This window comes from Gymnodraco acuticeps, unplaced genomic scaffold (genome assembly GCF_902827175.1).
Source record: "Gymnodraco acuticeps unplaced genomic scaffold, fGymAcu1.1, whole genome shotgun sequence".
Classification (NCBI taxonomy): Eukaryota; Metazoa; Chordata; class Actinopteri; order Perciformes; family Bathydraconidae; genus Gymnodraco; species Gymnodraco acuticeps.
Window position 1 is genome coordinate 70,647 of NW_022992071.1, and position 21,816 is coordinate 92,462.

General features: G+C 40.4%; 1 protein-coding gene and 2 long non-coding RNA genes across 5 annotated transcripts in view; 2 read left to right on the forward strand and 1 right to left on the reverse strand.

Annotated features, from left to right (window-relative positions):
* Window positions 1–520: 520 nt before the first annotated feature.
* Window positions 521–21,816, forward strand: part of LOC117537147 (ankyrin repeat and fibronectin type-III domain-containing protein 1-like) — a 38,361-nt gene continuing 17,065 nt past the window's right edge. Inside the window, exons 1-8 of one of the 3 annotated variants that reach the window (XM_034202286.1) lie at window positions 521–676; window positions 4,000–4,368; window positions 5,203–5,488; window positions 10,360–10,560; window positions 15,352–15,465; window positions 15,840–15,937; window positions 17,089–17,179; window positions 19,503–19,610. In XM_034202286.1, coding sequence (XP_034058177.1) covers window positions 4,207–4,368; window positions 5,203–5,488; window positions 10,360–10,560; window positions 15,352–15,465; window positions 15,840–15,937; window positions 17,089–17,179; window positions 19,503–19,610 — 1,060 coding nt within the window. In that variant the 5' untranslated portion in view covers window positions 521–676; window positions 4,000–4,206. The remainder of the gene's footprint in view (window positions 677–3,999; window positions 4,369–5,202; window positions 5,489–10,359; window positions 10,561–15,351; window positions 15,466–15,839; window positions 15,938–17,088; window positions 17,180–19,502; window positions 19,611–21,816) is intronic. The other 2 variants (XM_034202287.1, XM_034202288.1) reach the window with 2 other exon arrangements.
* Window positions 6,247–8,079, forward strand: LOC117537148. Its single transcript, XR_004567683.1, has 6 exons — window positions 6,247–6,342; window positions 6,650–6,710; window positions 6,810–6,843; window positions 6,945–7,009; window positions 7,411–7,482; window positions 7,587–8,079. It is a non-coding gene; the product is annotated as an uncharacterized LOC117537148 (long non-coding RNA).
* Window positions 7,020–8,247, reverse strand: LOC117537149. Its single transcript, XR_004567684.1, has 2 exons — window positions 8,187–8,247; window positions 7,020–7,833 (listed from the first exon to the last, which is right to left on the reverse strand). It is a non-coding gene; the product is annotated as an uncharacterized LOC117537149 (long non-coding RNA).

Sequence of the window (21,816 nt, forward strand, 5' to 3'; positions counted from 1 at the left end):
ATCCTGAGAACATTTGATGTTGTGATGGTTGCCTCATTTTTGAATTTTTTATATATTATATTTACTTTTTTTTAAGTTTAAGTTTTTTAAATATGTTTTAATATTATAAACATATTAAGACAATGAATATTATGTAAATAAATAGTATACATATTTTAAAAGTATAAACATCATAAGCAATATGCAATAAATAGATAATTACAAATTAAAACTGAAATAAAATGGATAAGTGTAGAAAATAAATGTAAACACCACACTGAAGCATATCATGTTACTGTTTATATTACACACACATTATTTGCAGTTGCATAAAAAAAAGTTAGATAAGTAGGAAGAGGGCGGGGCAAAGAAGACGCGGGTGTGTGTGTGTGTGTGTGTGTGTGTGTGTGTGTGTGTGTGTGTGTGTGTGTGTGTGTGTGTGTGTGTGTGTGTGTGTGTGTGTGTGTGTGTGTGTGTGTGTGTGTGTGTGTGTGTGTGTGGGTGGGTGGGTGTGGTAGAAGCGGCAGTCTCTCACTCGGGTGAAAGGTTCAGGTGCGCTTCACCCTCAGAGGTGAAAACTCCTCAAATCGGTGCGATGGATTATATTTTATTTTATCTGAGTAGACATTCATTTTAAATAAATCTGAACGAGAGATGTTCGTGGAAAGTCCGGTTGAAGTGAAAGTAAAGACTTACGGTAAGAAAGCTTGCAATTCTTTACGACTTTACGAAGTTTTTTGAACCTGTTGCACGAATGGAAAACTATGGACATGCATGATATATTTTTATATTAGAGTAGAATTAGAGTGGAATTAGTCTAAAGTGCGTTTTTTTAAGATTAATAACCTATAGTAGCTTCAGTAATATCTGAGGTTGCTTTATCGCATATATAATTTATGTACATTTAATTTAATGCTGATTTTCATACTTTTTTAAAACGTTTTTTAGATTGTAGATTTAATTTTAAAAGGTTTGCCAACTTTGTATTATAAGGGAAGCTGTAGTGAGTCACTTACCATTTTCTTGACTACTGCTTTGCTATTGTTTCTTCAGTTATGATGAAGTTATAGGTAAATGTTTTTTTTACATTGACTTCATTTTGCATTGTCCCTAAATATTTTTATAATAATCTGATATTAATATTGGTGTCAATGTTTGTTAGATTTTTTTGCATATAATACATATGTTGTCCCTATGTCCATCAAAGCTCCAAATTACATATGGCTAGCTAATGATTAGCTAGAGCCTGGCTCCTGTTACTGCCTTTAATATGAACTGTACTCATGCACACTGTCTAAAGGGTTGCAACTAACTATTATTCAGTATTGAATTGTCTGCTGTACTTTTACGCTTGATTAAGTTAGTTTTAGACAATAAAATGTCATTACAAATAAAAATTAAAAATCCTAGTTACTGAAAGTCTTAGGTGATGTCTTTAAATATCTAATCAACTTGTCGTTGCCTCACTTATGTTATGCTAATGAACTGTTTTACCCAGTTAAAGCATATTTTATGTACATTATTAATATGTCTATTGTGTGCTAGAGACATATACATTTTAGTATGGCAGTGCATGTACAGTACAGTATGAATGCATAATGTCCATTTGCAGAGATGTGGACTCGAGTCACATGACTTGGACTCGAGTCACACATTTTATGACTTGAGACTTGACTTGGACTTGCAAAACAATGACTTGGTCCCACCTCTGTCCATTTGTAATCTATTTAAACATATATATGTCCAAACCTTTGTTTCCTTGACACAAGATTCTCTTTTTTATCCTCTTAATCAAAAAGATACATAACATTAGTATTTAAAATGCCTTTTTGGGAGCAACATAACACTGTATGCTGACAACTTCATGTCCTCTGTGGTGTATTCACAGAAATAAACGAACAACATCACTTCCTGTGGGATTAGAAGTATTAGTCATCAGATGTTTCCATGCACATCTGAACTCATGAGCCAAAGAATTTAGGAGACTGACTAAACAGAAAGCTTAAATATGCAGCAGACTTTACTCTCAGTGTTTGGGCCTGCAGTACTGAGATAAAAACCCAACTTCACCACAGCCTGAGATACTGACATGCAGCACAACCACAATGACGCTATTGTGTCTGTTTATGGCTTTGCATAGGGTCGTTTTAAAGCATAACCCTGCTCACATAACTGATATTCTCTTATGGGTTATAACTGTGTACATTAATGCTGGGAAATTAAACTCGTAGTTTGAATACATTTTGCAGTACTTTTTAGTGCAAAGTCGTTTTTGCCATTTTCTGTGTATTAAGCGACTTAAACTACAAACAATTTTAGGGTGTAAATGAAAAGGAAGGATTTTTAACATTGCTTCTATACTGTAGATAAACCAAATTGACCATACCTACATCCTTTCTACAATTATACTGTATTTACATATATTTTATTTTATTACATATTATACTTGTGTAGTTTGACCTGCGAATAAGTGGGCACTTTTTTATTTAAATGGCATTTTCTGCTGGCATGTTGTTTTTTAAATACATATTGATATATTTTAGTATCACATATACATTGAGATAACATTGACTCTCAGTAGTGAATAAAAAAAAGTTGTAAATAGTAAAATAACTGACATAACTGAGTATTGGTTTAACCTTAAAGGTACAGTCAGGAGAGCCTATTGCGAATATTAATTGTTAATATCATCGAACTTTATTTTAAAAGCTAAAACCTTTACTTTTATTGATGTTATTTTTGATTTTGTAGTTGATTTAACATGCTAAAGTGCTGCTAACATGCTTCAGTTATGTAAAAGGATCTGTTTATTCTTTTAAGGACCTTTGTAACTGATAATCATAATAAGAGAGTATCACCGAGAGTATCACCAAGATCTTTTCCGTACCGTGACATTTCCAACGTGTTTTGCCTTGTCTTACCTTTGTGCTGCCTTAGGACAAAAAGGCAAACACTAACACTAATCCCCCTCTCTCAACTGTCCTATCAGCACTTTCAACAACTGGTATAAGGCATAATAAACAAACTGTACCAATAACAATGGCTGGTATTATCACCCCTATATTACGCCCACACAGAGACAGTGCAGGTACTGTGCAAGCCGGAGAGGAAGCATGTCCAACAGCAATGTGGATCTCACATTGTGTCCTCAGATACAGTAGCACCAACCCGGGGAGTATTCACTTTCACTCAAGGACAGTGGACTACTCAGAGCTTGAATTGATTCGGATTACAAAAAACGCTGAAATTTGAGGCTTCTACGTAAATGGGAAAGCGTTGATGTGAGAGAGGATAGAGTTTGAATGTCCCCCTTTTTTTATTTCAAAGATCTGTATCCTCGGGGCATGACGTAAATCGAAGCGACGTCAAAGTATAGGGCTGTGAGGAGAAAGGGAATGAGAAGAAAGACAAATGACAAATGTAAGACTTGCTGAGTGAAACGAGATGAGGGGAGAGCCAGACTGAATTTCGCAACAACAAAAAAACGTGTGACAGATTTTCAGTCTCAAAAAGTGACTGATTGTAAGGATGAAAAAGCGTCGGGATTGATAATGAACCATCATTACTGCGGTGCTGATGATGGATTTTTTTTATCTTCCAGCCAATGATGCAAAAAGAGATTCATATTTATTATAAAAGGGAAGAATATTTTGTCTCTTTCCACATGAGATTGCTTCTTCTTCAGTTAATTAGATGGATGGGTCGGTCGCTTTGTGCGCTCACAGACTCCATTCAAAGCAAATTAAACCCGTGTCACATAATAGTGAGTCAAAGAAGAACAAAGGGGAGAATGGTAAGAAGCACGATAATAAATACTTTGAGGCATTTTTCATCCACAGGCGTTGTAACTTTTGTCCATTTATCCACCCACACAACAGCACTACTGAGCTCTGCCCATACTCACTTGTCAAGTCGGCAGAATATTGCATTTACTGTAGAAGAATCTGTTTGAAACTGACTATACATTCTGCTTTTTTCTCCCACTCTTTTTTATTTCTCACTTCATTCTCCGCCCTCCAGGTTTCTAATGACTTTGACCTTTTTTCACACTCTTCATTCCTCATTTTCTGATTCAAATGCCACTTTTCTCCTCTTCTCTCTCTATGGCTCTTAGTTTGGGGGTCCTAATCTTTCTCTCCATTAACTAACCTATCCCTCACTCCCCTCACTTGTTCTTCTTCTTTCTTTTTTCTATTTCCTGTTTCCCTCTTCTTCTTCTCTCCAGTCATGTCTATATCCATGAGGAATCAAGTCCAGCGCCGGCGCTCCCTGGGTCCAGTTTCTCCCAAACGCATCTACAGAAACCTGTCCGTCAGACTGAGGGGCGGAGAGTCATCTGTTTCCAAGGAATTGGACACAACCAAACACTTCAGCAAGTCTGCAGATTCTGTAAGATACTTGGACATCATAAAGTGGAACTGTTACGTATCTTTGTAGGCCGACTCGGAAGTTAGCATCTCAAGGGCTCCTTTGGGAAAAAGCCAATGGGATTTTCCCAGCGTGATGACATTTAATTGTCTCATTTGGACGATTGTTAGCAACCAACGTTTTTAATAGAAGCATCAGACATTTACCGGGGTATTTACTGACATATTTTATGTCGTAGAACAAAACGTAGAAATCTCTTAAGCTTGTCAGTAAATACCACAGACCTTATTTCAGGAATTTAACCAAACACACTTTAAAAGAAGCATTGACTTCCAGATAAGGCAACCAGAACTGCTAAAATGCTAAGTTATCAACTAAATTTGATTAAAATAGTGATTACAGTAGCAACCGCTGTTTTAATGACACTTAAAAGCTCCAGACATCCACCAGTGGGGTATTTTAGTGACGTATTCTATATCGTAGCACAAAACGTGAACATATCTTCAGCGTGTGTTAATCACAGACCTTTTGACTTCCCGGTTGAACCACAAGTGGTAAAATGCTAACTCATTCCCAGGTTTAAGGACTCATTCCTGCACCACAATATTTCAAGGTTGGGTCTGAAATGTCCTCTGGCAGGGTTATAGATAATTTTTTTATTGCAAGATCTTATTTTGACATTACATAACTCTGTTTAGCTATGAATACATTTCCCCAGGAGACACTGATTTATGATTTGATTTATGTGTCCTCCTGTCTCCATACAGCAACTCCCTTCCCTCATAAAATAAATCTCTCTCGTTTGATCTCCTCTTTCCTCACCCGCACAATTCCTCTCCCCTTCTCCCCCATTAGTACAAGACCTTGTGGGAAGCAGTGGAAAATGAGGATACTTTAGCCGTACAAAGCTTGCTGTCCAGAGACCACAACCATGCTGCAGGAGGAGGAGGAGGAGGGGGAGGGGGAGGGGGTCTGTGGGAGAGAGGGGAGAAGAAGGAGAAGGACTGGGAGAGAGAGAGGGAGAGGGGGGTGAACAGAGTGAGCGAACAGGGCCTGGTCCCCCTGGACGTCGCTGCCCTTACCCACAATTCCCCTCTCCTCCATGTGTTGACGAAGGCGGGAGCCCGACATAACCCTACATGTAAGATTTTTAAATGTTATACAGTTGTGCTGGTGGTCAGTGGTGGGATGTTATGAAGAATATTTACTCAGGTATTGTATTAAAGGTGGGGTAGGTAATTCACCTCAGAAACACTATTTGTTATATTCCATGGAATGCTCTTAACATCCCGATAGCAATGAATATCTAAAGTGCTTTGACAAAAAATACATTAAAAATTCATCTGTGGAAGCCGTGGTACTGTAGAAAGCACGACCAATCATCTGAGCCGGCCCGGCTAAAGTAACTGGATGGCCTACCTGCCTGTCAGCCTTCCATCTGTGCACAAACTTATCTCGTGCCCTCATTGGTCATGTGCGCGTCCGTGTGTGTTGGAGGAGGGGCTCTGTAAGGAAGTGGCAGATTTTTTCCGGCTGCGTAGTTTAAAATTCTAGCGCACTTGAGCTGGTTTCTACATTCTTACCTACGGTGGCCGGCAGGTGCAAACGCGGAACAACGGCCAAAAACAAATACATTAGCAGGAAACAGCTGCAAATCCTGAAATGAAAAACAAACAAATCCTGAAAACAAATACAACCAAAAAACGCTGCATTTACAGAAATGATGCAAACTAAATACAACACACAAACCCCGAAAACAAACGCAACAAAAAAACGCTGCAAATACCAAAACGACATGCAAAGTCCAAAGCACATACAAATCCCAAAACACATACAACAAAAAAACATTCCGGAAGTGCTCCAGGCCTCTAGGGGGCGTGCTACGTGGAACAGATTGATGTCTGACCAGACATAGAGGGAACGAACAAGAGTGCTGCAAATTGAAGCCGGAGGAAACGAAGTTGATCGAAGTGGAAAAAGACGATATATAAAAAGGTAAGTTTTGTTTTGATACAAAGAGCGTCATATTTACCCAGCTAGCGTTAGCTTGTTTGGTGAAAGAGCTTGCAAGTCAAGAGACAGCACTGTCTGTGCACCTAAATGTAACTCTTGACATCATATAGATATATTATAGGTGCAGAGAGGAGTTGGTTTATTGTGCTTCAATGTAAATCCTAATGTGAGAGTTAAAGGACGGTCAACAATATACTGTACCTTGGTCAGTTTGGATTTATCGTGGCATTTATTCTTAATTAAAGTGAATTTATTTTATTTCAGTCAGTCATTTGTGTGTTGTATGCAGGTGTGGGACATTCCAAATGTTCCAAAAGTGAGCACTCCACGAATGGACAACAGTTTGCAGGGTAAAATAAAACATTGTCAACATATTATTTTGTGCCACAAGAAGCAGAATGTTTTAACAGTACAGTAGTTTGAATATATTTGTTGTTAACCTTTATCAGACCTCTCAGGCACCCACAACCAGCGTCTGATCGGGTAAGACTAATTACAAATGTAATTATACCATGTAGGTTTGAATTTGTGAACATGAAATCAATAAATACCTTTGTGTGCACTTATTTCCTGGGTAAAAATAGGATGGAGCACCAACCCCATTCCAGGAAGAGGTCCAGTCTGCCCCGGGTCAGAACCACTTCTATAGGTAAACGAGGTTGACAGTTGCATCGTGACACAGTTGTTTGCTGTGTATCTTTATTTTACATTTGTTTGTTTGTATAGCCTCCAATCACAGTGGGTAACATTGCCAGGAAGCAGAACGATTATAATTTTATACATTTCCAAATGACACCCACAACATCTGACATCTTAGTGAAGACAATACAAAAAACACCCACAAATATTTTTCAAAGATCAGATATTTTTTGTTGCATCCATTTCAAATGTTTACAAGGATTGTGCAGGAGTATGACAAAAGTGCTGTTGTCAGTTTAGAACCCAATGTATTGAAAAAACAGGAAGAGGATCGACATCCTTTTGTAAATATGACTGTCATGCATATATTAGGTATTTGAAAGTAATTATTCAACTGTCTTCTCACTGCAGCAACTACACAACTGTGTATGCACTTATCATTATTGATAGCCAGTCTGAGCCAGAAGACACAATGGAGCAAAGGTATTAATTGTTACTATTACCACTTAATTTTTATATTCTATTCTGTAAATCTTATTACTAGCTTCATCATTTAATATTACAATACATCACTTTGTCTTTCCCAGCACAGAATACCTGACTGCGGCGGACTTTGTTGCAGAACTCTCTGCAAAAATAACAAATACATCTTGCAGCAGGTTCAATATTAATAGAGCCAGTGTGTGGGATGGAGCAATCCGCGGCTTCAAAGGTGCCTCATTCGATCCCTCTCATGAGATGTCAGTTAAGTTCACTGATGATGAGGGACACACTGAGGATGGAGGGGACAATGGTGGTCCCAAGCGTGAGTTCCTGACCCTCCTTATGGAATGCCTGAGAATGAAGAAAACATCACGTCAGCAACTGTTTGTGCCCCATGGCGGTGTGACTTTCCCAGCCGCTCACTGTCTCAAAATCTGATTCTAAATGTATAATGTTCTCTATAAAGATAGAACTAATACACAATTATGAATGTATAATATAAGCTGTTTTGTGTATTTAATCATGCATTGGTCTACAATTTAATGATGGCTTCTACATATTTCACATAAACAGACAATGAAAAAATGTGTCCTTCATGCTGATAACTAGTGTATGCATCTGCCAATTAGTATTCTAAACAGAGCAGTGTGTTGAATCCTTATTTCTTGCATTTGAAACAGATACAATAAAAAAAGTGAACTTACTGTTGTGTTCAACTTCTGCCAAAAACTGTACATGTTTGCCACAGGAGCCACAGAACACTTGAACTGTCCCCAGATGCTGGCCACAGAAAGGACAAAACATGGCGGCCTGAAAAGACATACATTGATGTACTAAATCCATTTAATCAAGTTAATCAAAAACACATAGTCTAAATAGTGGTTAGCTAAATAAATAGAAAGATACATCATGTTTACCGTTGAATCTGTGTTCTTTCTCTCCTTGAATGTCTCTATATTTGTTCTTGAGCATGTCTAATGCACACTACTGTCATTACTTTGTCCCTCTTCACATGTTCTCTCTCTCTCTCTCTCTCTCTCTCTCTCTCTCTCTCTCTCTCTCTCTCTCTCTCTCTCTCTCTCTCTCTTCAATAGCTTTATTAGCATGACCATAGTTACAGGTAATTGCTAAAGCTCTGTATAGTTGCAACATCTATACACAAATATATACATATAAACAAACTGCTAAGAATTTAAATGTCCTTTTTCCGCGGTACTCACTATGGCCCGTGTTATTTGCATGCACTTGATTTGTCATCTCTTTTAACAATGTTCTTCCCTCACTTTATCTTCTCTTCACGTGAAGCTCTCCTCAGCTGGTGTAGTAGTTAGGCACGCTAACGCTAGCTATATAAATATGTCGCTCTATGTATAAAAACAAAACGTACCTTCTTATATCTTTCTCCACTTAAATGAACTTTCTTTCCTCTCGATTTCCATCACTCTTGTTCGTTCTCTCTATGTCTGGTCAGACATCAATCTGTTCCACGTAGCGCGCCCCCTAGAGGCCTGGAGCACTTCCGGAATGTTTTTTTTGTATGTGTTTTGGGATTTGTACGTGCTTTGGACTTTGCATATCATTTTGGTATTTGCAGCGTTTTTTTGTTGGGTTTGTTTTCGGGGTTTGTGTGTTGTATTTAGTTTGCAACATTTCTGTAAATGCAGCGTTTTTCTGTTGTATTTGTTTTCAGGGTTTGTTTGTTTTTCATTTCATTATTTGCAGGTGTTTCCTGCTTATGTATGCGTTTTGGGCCGTTGTTCCGCGTTTGCACCTGCCGGCCACCGTACTTACCTACCCCACCTTTAAGTATAGATTAGATTAGATAAAATGTACTTTATTTATACAAAATTGGGATTTTTTTTGTCACAGCAGTTTGTTAACATACATTACACTTGAGTTAACAAAATAATCAAAGAAGAAAGAATATATACATGTCAACAGTAGAAAATATATAAATCAATAAAATATTTGAAGTATACACTTTTTTTCAGAAATAGCAACATATTAATTAAGAGGAATGCACAAAATATGAAAAATAGAGATGACACAAATTAAAATGTACAAAGCACACTATAAGTAGCAGTTGCAGTATTTTAGAAAAACAAGGGTAAGATGTAGAAATTAGTGTGATAGCAGCCAGGTAATGAAAGTAAAAGTATATATTGCACAAAGTTATTTACATATTTTGTCTATCTAAGAGATAGCAGCCAGTTATAACAATAATCTTAAAAGGGACATATTGCATAACAGAGGTGTTACTGATACCGGTACCTTTGTACTTTTAGTAAAGTAACATTTTGAATGCAGGACTTGTAACCGAATATTTTTCACAATTTAGCATTGCTACTGTTAGTAAAATATCACTCGTCACCGGCTTGAGCTTCAATATCAGGATACATGTATTTATTATCCTTGCAAGAATGGCAGTAGTCATCACATACAGAGCATTTGGTCCAACTAGTTCCTGAACAGTGTCCTTCTGATGCTGATATATAAGAGAGGGAGTTACACAGTCACAAGATGGAGGAATACCGGTTCAAAGCAGTATTCAATGCTTAGTTCAGATTAGCTAAGGCCCACGTAAACAATAGACATGACAGTCATATGTCTATCTCCATAGAGGCTGAATCATCATGTTAATCACATAGCTATCATATGCCTAAAACAGTCCTGATGCTAGGTAATCATACATCCTGTCATGTACACAGCTACAGTTGGGATACCTTTGTTAGCATTTGCTACTCTGATATTTGGAAGAGCACATTCAGTATTCTCCCAACAGCTACTTTTACTTAAGCAAAACGTTATTAAATGCAAAAATATTCAGAATCTGTCCTTTCTCTCGCTCTGTCCTCACCTGTTTCCCCTCCCTCTCAGTGTGCCGACCGGCAGACTGGGGATTCAAGCTGGATGCTCTGGTGGCGCTGGCGGGTAAACGGGTGGAGGAGAAGCAGAATGAGTTATCGAGGAAGGCGGGGGCAGGGCCTCAGGCTCAGGCTGACGTCCAGAGACAAGTCCGCCTCTGGAGCCTCCGGCTGCAGCTGTACTGCCGGATGAGACAGAACTTCCACAACACAGGTCGGTGCTCTCGGGTCAGCTCGTGACATCTTATTGAAGTACAGCTAGGGACACATCTAGGTCACAGGCATTTTAAGTGCCTTGCGTGCACAGGGTGACAGTGGCTCAGGAATTAGAGCAGTCATCCACCAATCAGAAAGTCAGTAGTTTGACCCCGCGCCCCTGCAGTCAACGTGTAGATACTTAAGGGTCCCCTATTATACTGTTATTCATCAATATATTATAGGTCTCAGATATATTAAGAACATGTATCTGAAGTGTTTCCCTTCTGTATCAGCCCTGTTTCCAAAGTGCTGATTCTCTGTCTGTTACTTTAGATGAAAATAAGGAGCCCCTCCCCACGCCCCTCTGAGAGAGATTTGGTTACAAAGAACACAATGGTGCTCTAGGAGGAGGTTCAGGTGATAAGAGGGGGGGCGGGGGGGTTACCTTGGTTGCTGATTGGCTAATGGTTACACAAGACAAAACATCGTTATGACATCATAAAGTGGCCAAAATCTGATCAGCTCATTTTCAGACAGGTTTTTATATAAATGGATCAGGACAAAAAGAGAGAGAATCTTTGTTCCTGAAACGTTCAGAGTCTCTTTCCACAGAGGGGACACATGTTGATGTAGAAGAGACATGAAGAAGAGGGGACACATGTTGATGTAGAAGAGACATGAAGAAGAGGGGACACATGTTGATGTAGAAGAGACATGAAGAAGAGGGGACACATGTTGATGTAGAAGAGACATGAAGAAGAGGGGACACATGTTGATGTAGAAGAGACATGAAGAAGAGGGGGCACATGTTGATATAGAAGAGACATGAAGAAGAGGGGACACATGTTGATGTAGAAGAGACATGAAGAAGAGGGGACACATGTTGATGTAGAAGAGACATGAAGAAGAGGGGGCACATGTTGATGTAGAAGAGACATGAAGAAGAGGGGACACATGTTGATGTAGAAGAGACATGAAGAAGAGGGGACACATGTTGATGTAGAAGAGACATGAAGAAGAGGGGGCACATGTTGATGTAGAAGAGACATGAAGAAGAGGGGACACATGTTGATGTAGAAGAGACATGAAGAAGTGGATTTTGAATAATAGGTGATCCTTAAGATACCTAAATTGCTCCCGATGGCCAACAGTGTGTGAATCTGTGTGAATGTTATTTTCCCTGAGCAGGTGGCACATTGTATGGATGGGATGTGAATGGGTGAATGCTGACATGTTAAAGCGATTTTAAAAGGTTGTTCAAACTGAAATAGCGCTTTATAAATGCACTCAATTCACCATTTGAAGAAGCATTTAGATCCTTTACTTACAGTGGAAACGTCTTACTGTTATCCCGTCCGTCTGGATCATATTGATCACTATATGCAGATGATAAGCATATAATAATACATTTTCTTTTTCTTTATTTCTTATGTGGATAACGTTTCTTTGTTTAAGTGGACCATGCAAGGTACCCTGAGGAACAGCAAGTTTTGCTTCTGCGCCTTGTGACGTTTTTTGGCAGTTTGTCATTGGGGAATGAAATCTGTAATCCTCAAAGTAACTATTGCTGTCAGACAAATGTAGTTAAGCAAAAATGACAATATTTATGTGTAGTAGAATTGAAAAATGGAATAAAATGTAAATACTGAAATAAAGTTCCTTAAACGTGTAAGTATAGAAAATGTACTTTCACCACTGCTTGCAGGAAAATCTGGTATTTTTGCATTTTATCTGTACATTTTAAACCCAATCTCAAGAGAGAACACCTATACATCACAGCTGACAAGACCTCAGTGATCAGGTATTCAGGCTAATCTCTCGCTTAGAATTTACTGATTTCCTGTCTGGACTCTTGTAACACCCAGCTGGCCTCTCCAGTCTCTCCGGCCTCTTTTCAACTCATCCAAAATTCAACAGACTGCCTTGTCATCGCCCTTTCCAAATCATACATGCCCTCCACCAGCTGCCGGTGTCTGCTTGGATCAAATTAAACCTTGGTGCTGGAGGAAAGAAACCACACACGGAAAAAGCTCTAAGACTTTGGTGCAACCTATTTCTAATACATCGAGCATCTTCGCTTACATTCCCTGGACCGACCTGTTTAAATCCTCTTTCTCTTGGCTTGTAATTGGTTCAACTTGTCATGTTTTTGAAAGGATTATGTGATGAATTCCCCTCTGTATCTACCTAAAGTGCTCTGTTCAAACTTCTTTACTTAGCTGTCAATTAAATTCTCTTTAATGTACTTTACATTCTCTTCCCTATTTTATTATTACAGCATTATAGTAAAAGCAAGAAGACACAGGTTATTAAGATAAAATGAGATTAGATGAGATGAGATATGATAAGTAAATATAAGTAAATATAAGATAAGATAAGATAAGATAAGATGAGTAAAGATAAAATGAGATGAGTGAAGATGAGTAAAGATAAGTTAAGATATGTAAAGATGAGATGAAATAAGATAATTTGAGATGAGATGGCATAAGTTAAGATAAGATAAAATGAAAAAAGACAAGATAAATTAAAGGGGACCTATCATGCAAAATGCACTTTTTTATGTCTTTTATACATACATATGTGTCCCCGGTGCGTCAGGGAACTCACGCAGCGTCATAAAATAAAACCCTCTCTCTTTTCCTCCGTACCCAAATCTCTAAAAACATTTGAGCTCCATACTGTTTCAGAAATAATCCTTGATGTGGTTTAGAACAGGATGGCATTTTATCACAGCAGAATTTTACTTTATCTCCGGTAGAATTCTGATCAGGCATTAGCTCCGCCTCCTCTTTTTTTTCTTTTTTTAAAGCTAAGGACCCAAAATCCGCGTTTCTCTAACAGGGCTGCAAAAGAGGGGTATGAGCAGTATGAGGCATGGCTACAATGGGGGATCTGTTTGGTATTTGAAGCACAAAACTTCACAGACATGTTTTGTATAGGTATGGCCCGACAATATATTTTTCCAATATAGCATAATAGGTCCACTTTAAGATAAGATAAGATGAAAAAAGACAAGATAAGTTAAGATAATTAAAGATAGGAAGCAACAGCTAAAACCACTAACATATATGCTGATTTGGATAATTATCAATATGTTAAAAGTCTATAATGTCTATGTGCATTCTTAGGAAATTAGGCTTATACTCTTATTATTATAAATCTCCCTGGATAAGAGTGTCAGCTAAATGTTAAAAATGTAAAATATAAATGTGTTTTCATCTATTCACTTCTTGGCTAGTGCTGAGGTAATATTAATATTGAGATAGTTTGCAGGTTAAAAACTGTTTTTATTGGTTCTATTCATAGAAAAGCAAGTCAGAGTGCAGGAACAGCAACATAAAACCCACAGAGCTAGGAGAGATTCAGTGTCTCGGGGCAACACAGAGCTTGGAGAGAAAAAGCTATACATTTCAACAAGACACAGTGGTTGGATAGGTTGACGGCCAGGATAACGAGAATCTTGAGGAAAGAAGGAAATAAATAATGAATCCGGGTTGTCCACTGAGAGTTGGCCTGACACTGTAGCTGTTTTTTTCCTGTGCAACACTAACACTTAAACATACATCAGTGTTACATGTGGGAAGTTATTATCTACGCCAAGGGGTTTCCATTTCTGTTTATCTATCAGCAGGAAGACGGAAACACAAATGTCCGGATTTGTATGTAACTTGGTGTAAGGGTTGAGCATTGGCTAAAGAAGAACCAATTATATTTTTGAGCCGATCTGAATGACGGAGCACATCATTGAGGATTTTTTTTTTTTGCTGTGTTGCAACCCAGTCTCACAGCATTTCGTGTTATCGTCACGAAAGTAATCTATTGATTCGTGTTCACCAACACGATTTCCCCCTTTTTTTTTCGTGTCACACAGAACGATTTTATAAGCAATGTATTTCTATTGGTAGTATGTTTCGTGCCTGCACCAAATCATAACAAATTAGAAGGAAAAAAAGATTTAAAAAATACAGATTTCAGTATTCTGAGGCTCTGAGCCCCATTTATTTTCCTCACAGACGACAAGAACATTATACAATTTAAAATAAAAACAATAATCGTGGCTTGATATTGAGTAAGAAAATGCTTTTATGAACCACACAGCTTCCGGTCTTCCAAGTCCCGACCGGACAAAAATACGTGTTGCAGGCACGAAACACACTACCAATAGAAATACATTGCTTTTAAAATCGTTCTGTGTGAAACGATAAAAAGGGGAAAATCGTGTTGGTGAACACGAATCAATAGATTAAATTGATTTTGTGACTATAACACGAAATGCCGTGAGACTGGGTTGTGTGTTCTTCTAGGGTCTGAAGGGTAGAAATTCCTGTGAACTCAAGTCGTAACAAACATTTGGGAACAACTATCTGGGCTTTACCAGATTTTTTAAGCATAAATGCAATCTAATAAAAAGCCACCAACGCTAAGCTAAACGCCGCTAATGTTCAGTGTGATGGTCTCATTTAGCCACTTGTTAGCACGCAGAGTGTTATGACCATGAAAGCTTCAGACATTCACCAGTGGGGTGTTTACTGACTTATTTTATTTCATAGAAAAAAACTTAAACATCCTTCTTAGCTTGTGTTAACAAAACACCTTATTTAAGGCATCTAATCACAACTTGGACTTTGAGACGAGGAAACAGGAAGTGCTAAAATCATTTCCTGATTTTCATTCCTGCTCCTCTCTATAAGACCATATACAGTAAAATCATTCCAATACAATTATCATTCTCTGTGGTTATATTCATTTACCCTCAGAATAAGTAGTGCTTATTTTTAACATTTGTCTATCTTAATGTTTCTCCCAGATCTCCCCGGGCCTCCCAGTCACGTGTCCATTCTGGTGACCAGCACCTCCTCTTTGTTTGTGACCATCAAAGAGCCGGAGGGAAACACCGTGGGGCTCATCACCCGCTGCAGAGGTGGGTGGTGAAAAAGAGTTTTAATAAAAGTCATCAAGACTTGAATATACAATAGATGATGGGATGGAGAAATATTAATTATGTACTGTAGGAGGCATGAGCCAAACTAAAGAGAGAATTTAGCAGCTCAATAAAGGAATAATATAATCAAGGTCACACATAATTTAGCCTGACAGGAATAAAAGCCTCATACTTATGGAAGTCTTTTAGCTTCTCTGTTTGGTTTAACAGCTGCATAAATGTCATACTTTGCAGTCAAGGGTAGATTAAGCCCACGTACAGCACGTTCCCGAAACTGTAAACACTCAAATCCTCAGTTCCCTCTGAGTAAAGCCAGAGAATAACCTGACAGAGGGATTGTTTTGTGTTCACAGTGGAATGGAGCTCCGCAGTCAGCTTCAAACGCATCCTCGGCTCAACACAAGTCACAGAGACCAAGAACCCAACCTTCAGTATCAAGGGGCTCACAGCAGTAAGTCTTAAAATATTTTCAAATACAGCACACACAGCAGAATCACAGTTGGACTCCAGTTACACACTTGATCACTTGACAAATCAGAATAGATTGCAACTGCAGTTGGACTTCAACACCAACGACTGCACTTTGAAAAAAATACTTATTCCTTCCAATCCAATCCAACTTGATTTATAAAGCACTTTAAAACCTCCAGACCAAAGTGCTGTACAGAGATATACATACAATATAAAATCGCTCAGCTCAGCTCACAAAACATACAAATAAGTATAAAATCACATAAAAGGTACAAACACAAAACAAACCAGAATAAACATAACAATTACAAAATACACCTTCCTACAAACCTAAAGATTTTTGCTGTTCAACAAATGTGCTACAAAATGTACTAATGTCATGATTCAACAACAAAGTAACGCTATTCATTTAGCACGAAGTTCACACTTAGTTCCCCTGATCCACTTAGTTAGAACCAATCTAAAAACCTCAAATTGTCGTCAACATTTTTTATTTATTTATTTAATATTTCAAGAATAAAATCTATATAAATATAGGCATTAAATAAATGTATCATGTACATTAACTTCTCTGTATATCTCAACAGTCTTAGCTCCTATTTCTATTGGTATTGTAATGCATACGGTTACTGACAAAACAAATACTGAAAACAAATGAAAAAGCTTACAGAAAGATTTATTTTGCACAATAACAAATACATAAAATACATTTAAAATACAATTAACGTTCCACCTCAGCTTATTCATTATACAAATGACCAAAAAGTATGCATGTAATGATCAGTAACTTTAAAAATGTCTTCACATAGTTTCCAAACTTGGTAATCATCTGCCCTTACCCCCATTACATTGCCTAAAAGTGTATATGTTGAAGACCCTTTAAAAATCCTTATGTCCCCTCACCACTTTTCAACACTGAGTGACGCCCTTGATACACACACACATTAGCTCTAGGCTTCACTCAGACTGTACTAAACCACTTTCCATAAGAGAACACTTACACCACTCAACTGCCTTACCTAACCAGATGAATGTATAATGACGGCAGCATCTGGCTTTCAATGTCCAGGAAAGGACGAGGTTAATGCATGCTGATCATTTGGCGGTCTGCTGCTTTTTCTCCAAACGCAGGGAGTGCATTACTTTGTGAGAGTGAGCGCCTACAATGTGAAGGGATGGGGTCCGCCTCAGTGCTCGACCCCCCTCAGCGCTGCCCCCTCCAGTGAGTACTCTGAACTGCACACTTTGATGAATGTGGCCTCGCTGCTTTGAAAATAAGCTCTTTTTATTTTTCTCTCCGTCCCCATGTGATGAAATGACTCGGCTGACTTCAAACTTGATGTGAAAAAGTGGAATCCACTCATGGCTGCTAGATTAATGAATTATTAAAATTTGGAGAATGAAAGATGTCACCGTGAGTCAATGGGCCTTGTGCTCGTGTTTGAATGAGGTTTATAATATCTGCTGAATGCCATCGACTCTCTCTCACGCTTCATTACATGCTGTTACCATGCACTTTATGCTGTTAAATTCATTTTTGAAATTGAGGATAAAGGCAAAGAAATATTAATGTAAATCCAAATACATTAAGAATGTAGAGTGGTGCAGGAATGAGTCCTAAAACCTGGAAATTATTTAGCATTTTAGCCCTTCTGGTTCCCTCATCTCAAAGTCAATTGTCTTTTTAATGGGTTTTTGGTTAAATGCCTGAAATAAGGTCTTAGGATCAAAAGATTACTAGATTTTGACTTTGTGATCTACAACATAACATACGTCAGTAAACATCTGAAGCTTCTATTACCTCATTCACACCAACGCAACTCCGGTTCAAGCTCCGTGCTAGAGCTTTTCAGGTTCAGAACCGGTTCTTCGGTTTAGCTCCGGCTCTTTTCACACTGCCCAGAGTCCGACTGGTGCTGCGTCATTGCGTCATCGTCATGACGTAACTGTTTACGTGCCTGCTTCATAAAGCCAAACCGCGCAGAAACCCCTCACAGCTGACACCGACAACAACAACAATGGCCGATTGTGCTCCAGCTTCCTCTGTACCTCTTCGGAAGACCAGATTCCCAGTAGGTAGCTGGTCTCTTCAGTGGACCACTGCTGCTTGTTAAGTTTCTCCATCGTTGTGTACAAACTGGATACAACGCCGGCTTTTTGTTGTTGTTCAGGAGTTGATCCCGCCCCTAACTGTATATCTGTAGACTTGGTATGTCTTAAATGTCCGGTTAGGATGTATTAGAACGAAATCTAAAATGAAAATTGTAAATAAGCAATCTGTATGTAAAAAACCACCTGTATGTAAATTGTAAATAAGCCATCTGTATGTCAAATATGTCTTATATGTCTTATATGTCTTAAATGACATGATGAATTGGAAATGGGGGACCCTGATGTAAACAAGACGAAAGTCTTTCTCTGGTCTGCATCCCCTTAACAATTGTATGTTTTGAGCTGTACTGTACTGTACCCAATATACAAGCTGTTAATAAACTTTTCAATCAATCAATCAATCAATCCCTGCCCCTGCCCCCGCCTCGACGTAAGCGTGACGTATGTGGTGCTTTTGCTCTTGCCGGACAATTTTTTGGTGCTTGAAACGAACCGGACTCCGGAGCTAAGAGGCTGCTCCGCTGCGGTGTGAAAAGGAAAACCCGGTGCTTTTCAAGCTCCAGCTCCGAATCGGCCCTGAAACACCGTTGGTGTATGTGTCATTGATTAAAGAGGTGTTTGCTAACAACTTTCTAAATGAGAGGACTAACGCAGCGTCCACACGGTGGCGTGCGTTGAAGCTTGCCGGTGAGCTTGTCTGAAACTCGACCACCAACCAATCACATGAATCTCCCACCCGGACACACAAGCACGCGGTTTGATCGGCTAGAGTTTGTACTGGCATATGATTTGATTGGCTGACGCTTCCGTCGAAGCTTCAAAAGTTGAACATTGCTCAACTTTTGAAGCGAGCAACGCGAGTAAATCGAAGCGACGCCCCCACACAATGCAGTTCGGCAAAGTGTGACGTCACCCCATTCAAAGTGAATGGGCAGAAGCATTGAAGCGCTTCAACGCATGCCGCCGTGTCATCATGGTGAACATTAGCCGCTTTTAGCTTAGCGGTGGTGACGTGAAGTCAACTTTTTACTTCTGGAGATTGCATTTACACTTCACCTATTATAAAGTGGTGTTAATATGTGGAGATTACCCTGCTGAACAAAACTTATAAGTATCATAAACATCAACAACTTGTTTTCTTCAATATTCCAAGGGAAAGGGAGCGCTTATACCCCTAATATTTCATCACTGCACCACTCTATTACCAAAGTAGTGACAGAGAGATATTCAATATTTTTTTTCACTTGCATGAAATCAGGCCAAAGTGAATCAGCACACACAGACATTCTGTAAAGCGATGGCTCTCTTCTCCTAATCACTGAGATAGGAACATTCAGATCTCAGGTCTTGCCCACAAATGAGTTCTTGATGTCTTCAATGGTTTTCTCTAATTGTATAAGAGATGATTTGTTCCTCTCTTTCTCCCTGTGCAGGTTGGAGAGAGTGCATCGGTGTGAAGTCGCAGTTTAGGAATCATGAGGGCCTCGTGAGGAAACTGCTGGAAGACGCCAGAGAACCACATTACAGAGAATTCTGCCTAGGTAACAGAAACGTTGCAATTGCTTACAGTTCTGTGGACCAAACATGAAACTGCATAAGAAAATATATCATACAACATATGAAAACCTTGGTTGCCAAATTTGATGTTGTAATATATACATATTTACCGTGAAGTGAAATTGAAGTCCCAATTTTCTCCTTTTTTCTATTACAATCCATCACTTTAAAAAGGTCCCATGTCATGGCCATTTCTACTGATCATAATTCCATTGTTGAGGTCTACTAGAATAGATATTGTGCAATTTTCCAAAATCACATTGGTTTCTCATACAGCATCTCTGTATAGTATGTGTATTCACGCTCTGTCCTAAATGGCTTGTTGGAGCTCCTCCAGCATAGACAGTGTTACGAACTCAGACACTTAGGATGTAGACACAACACAAGAATCGTGACAGAACCCCCCCCCTCAAGGGACGGATTCCAGACGTACAAAAAAAATCCAAAATCCAAAAAGGGTGGGTGGAGGGGGTCCGGAGGACGGGTCCGGGACGACAACCCAGAGGCAAGGCACAGTCCATGATGGGTGTCTCGGGCGGACGATCCAGGGGCAAGGCAGAGTCCATGATGGGTGTCTCGGGCGGACGACCCAGGGGAAAGGCAGAGTCCATGATGGGTGTCTCGGGCGGACGACCCAGGGGCAAGGCAGAGTTCATAATGGAGTCCTCGGGAAGACGGACCAGGGGGCAAGGCAGAGCCCATGATGGAGTTCTTGAGCGGATGGCCCGGGGGCAAGGCAGAGTTCATGGTGAAGTCCTCGGCTGGGGAACTCAGGAGACCGGGCTCACGGGCAGGACCCCCGACCAAACAGGTATCGGCTGGACCTCCAACGGCACAGGACATAGGGTTGGCAGGACCCCCGGCAGAAGAGTAGTCGGCGGGATCTCCAACGGCACAGAACATGGGATTGGCAGGACCCCCGGCAGAAGAGTAGTCGGCGGGGCCTCCAACGGCACAGGACATAGGGTTGGCAGGACCCCCGGCAGAAGAGTAGTCGCGGGGTCTCCAACGGCACAGAACATAGGATTGGTAGAACCCCCGGCAGAAGAGTAGTCGGCGGGGCCTCCAACGGCACAGGGCATAGGGTTGGCAGGACCCCCGGCAGAAGAGTAGTCGGCGGGGCCTCCAACGGCACAGGACATAGGGTTGGCAGGACCCCCGGCAGAAGAGTAGTTGGCGGGGTCTCCAATGGCACAGAACATAGGATTGGCAGGACCCCCGGCAGAAGAGTAGTCGGCGGGGCCTCCAACGGCACAGGGCCTAGGGTTGGCAGGACCCCCAGCAGAAGAGTAGTCGGTGGGGCCTCCAACGGCACAGGGCATAGGGTTGGCAGGACCCCTGGCAGAAGAGTGGTCGGCGCGGTTTCCAACGGCACAGAACATAGGATTGGCAGGACCCCCAGCAGAAGAGTAGTCGGCGGGGCCTCCAACGGCACAGGACATGGAGTTGGCAGGACCCCCAGCGGAACCTCCAACGGACCAGGACATTGGGTAGGGACTTGAGAGGGAACTTGAAAGGAGACTCGAGAGGGAATTCGAGAGGAGACTTGAGGGGGAAACCGAGAGGTGGCTTGAGAGGGAACTCGAGAGGAGACTCGAGAGGGGACTCGAGAGGAGACTTGAGAGGGAACTTGAAAGGGAACTCGAGAGATGACTTGAAAGGGAACTTGAAAAGGACATTGACAGGGGACTCAAAAGGGGACTTGAGAAGGAACTTGACAGGGGACTCGAGAGGTGACTCAAGAGGGGACTTGAGAGGTGACTTGAGAGGTGACTTGAGAGGTGACTTGAGAGGGCTCTCGAGAGATGACTTGAAAGGGAACTCGAGAGGGGACTGGAGAGGGGACTTGAAAGGGAACTCGAGAGGGGACTGGAGAGGGAACTTGACAGGGGACTCGAGAGGGGACTCGAGAGGGGACTTGAGAAGGAACTTGACAGGGGACTCGAGAGGAGACTCGAGAGGGAACTTGAGAGGTGATTTGAGAGGGCTCTCGAGAGATTACTTGAAAAGGGAACTCGAGAAGGGACTGGAGAGGGAACTCGAGAGGAGACTCGAGAGGGGACTCGAGAGGGGACTTGAGAGGGAACTTGAAAGGGAACTCGAGAGATGACTTGAAAGGGAACTTGAAAAGGACATTGACAGGGGACTCAAAAGGGGACTTGAGAAGGAACTTGACAGGGGACTCGAGAG